Here is a 9392-nt window from a genome sequence, read left to right as displayed (position 1 = left end):
ATAAAGTCAATTGAGGCCTGCCAAATCTTTGATGTTTTCCATGAGGAGACATTGTAAGATAATGATTTCAAAATTAAATCTCAAATCTTCCACAATTTTTGACAATGTAGAAGACAATGAGTTATTTGTCACTCTAAGTTGACATTTTATAACTTATTTATAACTCATACCAATGTAAATAATCAAATTTAAGCTACATTTATTTGATTCTTTATATAGGTATAACTTTTTTTTCTAATATCAGTAACGACATCCACTTCAACTTAAAAGACGTTTTAAGTTATAATAGCATCTGTAACATTTGATCTCTTAAAAAACACTCTTACTATTTAACTAATTAAATTAGTGGATTATTTGTATATAATATTTTGGTTTTTCGATACCATTAACCTTACACATCAAGTGCATTACATTCGAGATATGTAATCACAACTATAAATTTATTTCAAATAACTTTCTTTGAATTCTAGAAGTTTAGTATGATCATCTACCGTTATGATCACATTTTCATTTAAAATGTTTTTAAAGAGAATTAAACCCAAAATCTTTGTTCTTGGATAAAAAAAAAGGGTTCAAATTGATTTGTACTATATAACTAATGTGATGAAAATCCTTTGATTGTAGACAAGTTATTTTTGTTCACAAGCTCAATTCTTGACTTTTGGTTCACTTTGCCAGCTATGAAGGAGTCATTTTATTCCAATCTTCTCTTTTTTTTAAGCACAAATGTCTATGCATTCATCATGTCACTCTTTCTTTTCCCACTCCTCTTTGTCTCTCCTAAATATTGACTTCTTTTATACTCACAGCTCAGAACAAGGACAAAGGGTATATTAGTAATACTTTATTACAAATGTTTAAAAAATGTTTGATCTTGGCTTAATTATTTTTTTATACTTAATTTTATCCCATTATTAATCATTTCATCAATAAACTTATTATATTAGTTGATGTTAGTTTTTTAAGTTTTTGTACCAAAAACTTATATATATCACATCACATATTGATTTTTTAACTAGTTAATTACTCAATTAATCTATTAATATACTAAAATACTCATTACTTTATTTTTAAAATATATTTTAAATATAAATTATGTTATAATAATTCAACTTATTAAAAAATATAAATAACATTATTGTATACACAATAATTTTAAATATATATATATATATATATATATATATATATATATATAAATAACACCGATTATGATATATTAAAAAAGAAATAGAACTTGAAAAAAAAAATTATAAATATGAATAATAAATAAATATATTAATAATGTTATAAATTTATTTATTTTTATTAGTATTCAAAAAAACTCGGAAGACACAAATATATTCTCGTCAATTAAAATGTTAAACTGGATAATATAGTCTCAAACAACAGAATTATCCTGTAATAATAATAAATGTATAACTCTTCTTTCTTATAAATTTAAAAATGACTCAAAATAATTATTCATTTATTTGACAACTTATTAATATTTGTAGAAGAAAAATATTTAGTTAAGAATTAAAATTGAAAAAAAATATATGCATAATAAGATAAAATCCTCTGATATCAAATATTTCTCTCTCCCTCCCAAAAATAAAATAATTACACTTTTGACCCACCTATGAGATGAGAGAAAACATAAGGAATAGAGAAATTTAAGAATAACATTAATTTTGGGTGATTAATAATTTTAAAACTTAATAGAGTTAAATGATAACATAATATATTTTAATTTATTTATAAAAATTGTAAATTATGCCAGTCTTGTGATTTATGAAACAAAATAATAGTTTTGAGACAATTAAGAAACTAAACTTTTAAAGAACATTCTATAATAAACTAGTATTGTCAATTAAAAAAAATTCAATACATATAAATAAAAAATATTATTTATATCTACTCTAAGGTAAGAGTCTTACATACAAAACAAAACAAAAAAAAATTGGTCATCATGATTAATTTTTTTTTGTTAGTTTCCTACAATAAAATAAATAATATAAAGAAGAGATCAATCATCTATTTTGTTATACATATTTATATCCATGATGTTCAAAAAAAGTAATATTTCTTATATTTCTTAAAATTTATAAAATAATTTGAATCATAATAAAAACTAATATAATCATAATTTAAATTGATCTTTATATATATATATATATATATTTTTAAAAATGGTCCATATATTATTATTTTTATTTATTTTTCATTTTTTAAACATAATAAATAATAATAATAATTTAAAATATAATTTATATATCAAATAAACGATCACCATCCAAATCATCTATCAAGTATTAATTTTGACAAATTTTAAATTATACATATTTTTGGTCGGTTAGAAACTATTAAAACCCATACCCTTCAATTAATGTCACATATGACATAAAAGACAAATTTAAAAGAGCTATGTAATTTAACCATCTATTTTCCATGATTATTTTCATATTTTTCAGTGCTTAATAGCTTATAGTTATAATTAATATGTTTGTTATCATTTTAGTATCTTAATTATTCTTTGAAAAAAATATATTTTTTACTTTGGTAAAAAAAAAACATAATAATTTAAAAAAGTATATATATTGTGATTCAAAAATAATCTTATAAAGATATCAAATATCTCTATCTTTATAATTTTCAAAGATAAAGATAAGAAAGAAATAGTCCTTTCATCAAATTAAATATAAACCATTTTTTTATAATATAGTTTTAGATAAAAAAAAAAACATCAATTAGATTGTGATTCAAACAAGGTAAAAATAAATTTGAATTTTAAATCACATGTATAAAATTTTGACTTTTTTTTTTATTATAAAAAAATATTTGTCTCTTTCGAATTTGTTGAAACCAAACGATCCTAGTAATGAATGTAGAGAAGCGTAGCGTTACAATTGTGTGTTAATTAGATTTAATATATATATATAGCATAATCATATTACTAAATCTAGGCTAAACATCATTTTCAAAAAAGATACGTAAACAATTAAATTATGCTAATTTCACTAATTAAAATGCCCTTTTATATATTTTTTTAATTCTTATATGCCTTTTATTAAACTAATCATCTGCCCAATAAAGCAACATTAAAACCTGTAATCATGAATGTTTTTTCTATTTGGGACCCTTTATATTTTTAATTTTATTATCCTATCAAAATTTAATTAATGTAAAAATATTAATAAATTTCAAAATTAAAGTGAAATTTTCAATAAAAATATTGCTAATTCTATATTTTTAAAGAATCAAATTACTCCCTTACATTAATCATGTATAAGTGTTTACACTAACTACACATATAAACATTAAAATTAAGTAAACTTAATTGAAATTATATTAATTATTATCAATATAAATTATACTAAATCTCAAATAATTCTAAAAAAGATTAATCTCTTAGAGTTTGTTTAATGTGGGATTATTAATTAGTCATTTTTATTGGATTTTTGGTAGAAAAATATTATTTAATGAGAAGTTAAGTTATTTAAACTAGGAAGATCTTCGTGCGATGCACACGGATAAAAATATATTGTTACAACGTTCTGCGTTTATCAAATTTGGTGTTGAATTTAAAATATAAAGTGTTATTAGCCTAGTTAATTAAATAATTGTACTTATTTTATTAGGTTACGAGTTCGAAACATACTTATAATATTTTGAATTTTATTTTTAACCGTTTTAAGTTTATAGACGGGTCAACCCAGAATCTGACCGAAGTATTTATTTACTCTCTCATATATATCCAAATTAATCACAGCTCTCAACCTGCCAATTCAGACACTTTCAAAATTAAGCATTGAGATTGGTTGAATTACTATAGTCTTTTTTTATATTAAATTTAAATTTATAAAAGTAAAATAAGATATTTAGTATTTTAATTAATAAATTAAAAAAATAAAATAAGATGTGATACATAATTTTTTTATATTTTTAATAATAACAAATTTAAGAGAAAAGGACATCATCCAAATTTGATCCATAGAGGGAGTTTCCTTTTAAAAGAAATAATGATAAAAGAATAAGACTAATTTTACAAAGAAAAATTCAATTTCAATTTTACCTTTTTTAAGTGAATGATTATGAAAAAATAATAGTATTAAATATACTCATTTGATTGAATTCTATTTTTTTTTCTCGAAGAGCTAGTTTGATATGGGCTTTTTGAAATGTTTTTTTTTAATTTTTTTAAAAAGAAATTCTATATCACCTTAATATAATTTTAACCATCAAATCACTAATTTAGTAATTAAAATACTTCCAATATTATTTTTAGTAAATTTTAAATAATAAAAAAATATTATAATAATTAAACTAATTAAAAATTCAAAACAAACTTTAATAAAATAAAAAAAGATAAAACAAACAAGACATTAATGGGAGTGTAGAGCACTCTCCCATTCCATCAAGCACTTTTTCTTTTTGCCAGCAGTAAAGGAAAAAAACATGTATTCAAAGTTCTAACGTCTTGTTTGGTTTGAAATATAATTTTAGAAAAAATATTATTTCTTCTTTTATCATAATAAAAAAATATTCAAATTTATAGTCAAACATTTTAGTAAGAAAAAATGTGATCACATTTAATTTAAGAAATAAAAATTTAACTGAATTTTGATATTTTTCTATGTAATATACATTCAAGATTCCAAACAAGGCCTAAAAAATTACCACTTCAATGCCAGCAAAATTTCATCTGTTTCCTTATACCTTAAGCTCCCACCTTTCTCTCTCTACTGTAAACAAATTCTCTCTCTTCTCATCCATGGCCGCCGGTCGTCGGAAAATGCATTCCGGGCACTTCCCCATGGAATCCGGCAAGTAACGCCGATCAAACCCCATTTTCACTTTCTTTAACTGATATCAATGGCGTTGATTTCTGTAAATAAGATTCTTCTGTTTACTCTGTTTTTTGCTTTGTTCATTAACTGGGTTGATTCTGATATCACTCAAGAAAAACAAGCTTTACTTGATTTCATTTCACAAATTCGTCATGAAAATCGACTTCAATGGAACCCAAATCAATCTGTCTGCAATTGGGTTGGTGTCGGTTGTGATTCAACTCAATCATCGGTTCTTTCTCTCCGACTTCCCGGCGTTGGTCTTGTCGGTTCAATTCCATCTAATACACTTGGAAGATTATCTCAGCTAAGAGTACTCAGCCTACGTTCTAATCGTCTCTCCGGTCAGATTCCTTCTGATTTCTCCAATTTGAAGTTCCTTAGGAGCATCTATCTGCAGGATAATATGTTCTCCGGCGGATTCCCGACTAGTTTAACTGAATTGATTCGCCTGAATCGAATAGATCTCTCCCATAACAACTTCACCGGATCTGTACCTTTTTCACTCAACAATTTGACTCATTTGACTGGTCTTTTCTTAGAAAACAATGGGTTTTCTGGAAATCTACCCAGTATTAACTCAGAAAGCTTAACAGATTTCAATATCTCGAATAATAATCTCAATGGATCGATACCCACTTCCCTATCGAAGTTTCCGGCGTCATCATTCGCCGGAAATATCGACCTCTGCGGCGGTTCATTACAGCCATGTAACCCATTCTTCCCTTCCCCATCTCCATCTCCAACGTCGCCGGAGAAGCAAATAAAGAAAACCCACAAAAAGCTCTCGACAGCCGCCATTGTAGCTATATCAATCGGAGCTGGCGTCATTTTCCTGTTACTACTCTTAATCCTAGTTATCTGCTTCCGCCGGAAACAGAACAATCGCGATCCTTCAACTACCCCAAAACCGCCGGTAACAGCTCGATCCATTCCTGCTACAGGGATGGAAGCTGGAACGTCGTCGTCAAAGGACGATGTCACCGGTGGATCGACTGAAGGAGGGGAGAGATCAAACAAACTAGTGTTTGTCGGCGGCGGCGGTTACAGTTTCGATTTAGAAGATCTCCTCAGAGCGTCGGCGGAAGTTTTGGGTAAAGGTAGTAATGGTACATCGTATAAAGCTGTTCTTGAAGAAGGCACAACTGTTGTTGTTAAACGTTTGAAAGATGTCGTGGCGACTAAGGATTTCCAAACGCAAATGGAGATTCTGGGTAAGATTAAACACGACAATGTACTGTCTTTGGTTGCTTATTACTATTCAAAGGATGAAAAATTGCTTGTTTATGAATACATGCCCGCCGGTAGCTTATCAGCTCTTCTTCACGGTAAGATTTACATGGGTTTTTGTTTGTTAATGCAAATATGGAAGTTTTCAAATAATCTGGAATTTAAAACTACAGGTAGCAGAGGATCCGGGCGAACCCCATTGGATTGGGATAGTCGAGTTCGAATAGCAACAGGGGCTGCGAAGGGTTTAGCTCATTTACATGAATCAGGAAAAGTGGTTCATGGGAACATAAAAGCATCAAATGTTCTTCTCCGACAAGATCAGGATTCATGCATAGCTGATTTCGGTCTCGCCCCACTCTTTGCAGCCGTGCCACCGAACAGAATTGCAGGGTATCGTGCTCCCGAGGTAATGGAGACAAGGAAGGCAACATTCAAATCCGATGTTTACAGTTTTGGTGTTCTACTTCTCGAACTTCTAACTGGTAAATCGCCAAATCAAGCTTCATTAGGAGATGAAGGTGTTGATCTACCAAGATGGGTACAATCAGTTGTTAGAGAAGAATGGACTGCTGAAGTTTTCGATGTTGAATTGATGAGATATCATAACATTGAAGAAGAAATGGTTCAATTGCTTCAAATTGCAATGACATGTGTTTCGCCTGTTCCTGATCAAAGGCCGGCTATGGTGGATGTTGTTCGTATGATTGAAGAGATGAACAGAGGTGAGATTGGCGGCGATGGTTTACGGCAGTCGTCGGACGGGCAAACGCCGGCGAGGAAGTCAAAGAGTTCACCACAAGAGGTTACACCTTAAAAAGACATTTTGTTTTTTTGCCGGTGGGATGTTTGTTTACCGGCATCCTTAAAATGCGCGGGGTGCGTAATGAACTGGGACTTTTGATTGGTGGGGATTTCAACTTCCAATCTTGTTTTTAATAGTATTTAATATTTTTTATTTTGAGGTAAAAAAAAATTGTGCATGAATTCTTCTATATATTAGTCAGGTTTGAGTGGTTGTAATTGTTCTTTTCCTTTTGTGTTTTTGTGGGTTGTGGACTTAAGAAAATAGAAGATGGTTGGTGGTCTATTTTGAAATTGAACATTTGTTGGCTTTTCTTATTTAAGTTTTATTTGGTTTATAAACATTAATGAGTCGCAATTGTGAAATAAGATTTTGAGCGTTCAACGAATAACTTGGACAATTCGAAGCAAATAAGAATGATAAATTTAATTCGGAGCAAATAAGAAGGATACATATTTCGTGTTAGCATTTCGGAGCAAATAAGAATGATAAATTTAATTCGGAGCAAATAAGAATGATACATATTCCATGTTAGCATTTCGAAGATATAATTTCGAAGATTGATACAAGTCCTCAAATTTGTCTTTAGTTTTTGTTAGTAAAATTATGTTAACCTTAGGGCATTTGTAGCAAAATCCTTAAAATGTGTTCTATCTCTATTATAAAGATAAATAACATAAAAGTTGTAAAAAAAATGCTTTATCAAATTCCCTATCCTTATAATTTTTTAGGGATGATGAATAGTGAATCCTTATATTTATGGATTACTGTAGCATCCCTAAATAATAAAATAATATATTTTCTCTTTCATGGCTAACAATAAATATTTAAATATATATGAATAAGTAATTAAGTGGTTGAGGTGACTGAAAAATTGGTTGTTTTAATGAATATTTAAATGATATATGGATAAAGATAAGGAAACTGATGTAGAATAATTTATATTTTGATTCTCTAAAATATGGATATTATTATTTTATATTAATTTTAGGGATACAAAATAGAGAAGCTGGTACAAATGCCCTTAGTCACTTTGGATTGTCTTGAAATTCAAAATAAGCCATTTTCAAAATATATGTTAAGTAAACTTTCAAACTTCATTCTAATTTCAAATGTAAGAAATTTTGTTTAAGATATTAAAGTTTTTGGTTTTAAACCGAATATTTTTTTGAAAAATATCCATATATATTAAAAATGAAAAAAAAAATCGTTTAAATACAACGATAAAAAACATAACATGAAAAGAAAATAATAAATAAAAATAAGAAAAAACAGTATTGAATAGGTTATCGAACTCTTAAGTTCTCGAGAAGTACAATTAACTCCTCGACAAACTGTTACGGAACGAATCTAAGAAAGCTTCATAATAATAACATTATGAATGATACGCATTGGACGATTATGATTATTGAAAGTTCGACGATTTCTCTCCAACCAGATAGTTCACCAAAAAATAATTGGAATGTTAACCTAAATATATAGGCATGTCATCTAAGACGTATCAATCCAAACTTCCCAACAACTATCAAAAGACTCGTGGTACCATTCAATGAATCTCAGTAATACTTCATAAAAGATTTCAAATACTAGTCACCCCTTGATAATGCAAAAAGAAGTGAGTTACCGATTCAACATTTTCGTGACACGTACGACTAGCCATAATATAATTTTTTTTTCATGCACATATCATTAGTAAGAGTTCCACTGTGAATAATGTTTCATCAAAAGAACGAGATATTTGATGAAATCTTTGACTCCCAAAGTTTTTCTCAACAAAAAATATATAGAATAATCTTAGTGAATAACTTGTAGCAATGTCCCACATGGAAACTATCCATATTTTACCAACCCGTAACTTTTTGTTCAAACGGAGACACTTACTTGCGTTCTACCAAAAATAAAACTCTATTATGGTACGAAGACTTCATAATGTTTAATCTACTTCTATATTTAATTCGGCTAGTGAAACCACTATATCGAGAATCAAACATGTCCTTAACTATGATATTTCTACATATAACAATGAAAACAAACTCAAGATACGTCGTAACTAGACTTTTGACACTACACTAAATGTCATCTAAAAAAATAATCGAAGAACCACCCCCATAATGAATCTAGACTGCTAATGAAATTTTTTCCACACAGAATAAATTTTCTTCCAAATGTTACACCCTGTTGGATAATTAAACATTTTAGTGAACCAAATAGACCAATCATGACCATACTTAATCTAATTATCGATGCCCAAAAACTATTCGGCTCTGTTACAAATCTACTATATATATCATTTGATAGAAGAACCTTATTAAAGGAAATAAGATCTCGAATATTTAGACCTCCTTGATCTTTAAACTATTCTCTCAATTTTCACCGACACACTTTTGGGAGAATGAATAAAGACATCATATATGTGAACATAGATGACAACATACTCTTAATGAGGATTAATCGATCCCTTTTGATATTATTTTTGCTTTTCCATCTAGATAGTTTACATTTCATTTTAGTGATAATCGGGGTCATAG

General features: G+C 28.1%; 1 protein-coding gene across 1 annotated transcript; it reads left to right on the top strand.

Annotated features, from left to right (window-relative positions):
• Positions 1 to 4688: 4688 nt before the first annotated feature.
• Positions 4689 to 7157, top strand: LOC124941104 (probable inactive receptor kinase At2g26730). The gene is made up of 2 exons (XM_047481374.1): positions 4689 to 6157; positions 6233 to 7157. Exons 1-2 carry the CDS (start codon positions 4855 to 4857, stop codon positions 6874 to 6876), a joined length of 1947 nt encoding a protein of 648 aa, XP_047337330.1. The 5' UTR covers positions 4689 to 4854; the 3' UTR covers positions 6877 to 7157.
• Positions 7158 to 9392: the final 2235 nt, after the last annotated feature.

This window comes from Impatiens glandulifera, chromosome 6, assembly GCF_907164915.1.
Source record: "Impatiens glandulifera chromosome 6, dImpGla2.1, whole genome shotgun sequence".
Taxonomy (NCBI): Eukaryota; Viridiplantae; Streptophyta; class Magnoliopsida; order Ericales; family Balsaminaceae; genus Impatiens; species Impatiens glandulifera.
Note: the sequence above shows the minus strand (reverse complement) of the source record. Positions and strands in the feature narration are given on the sequence as shown.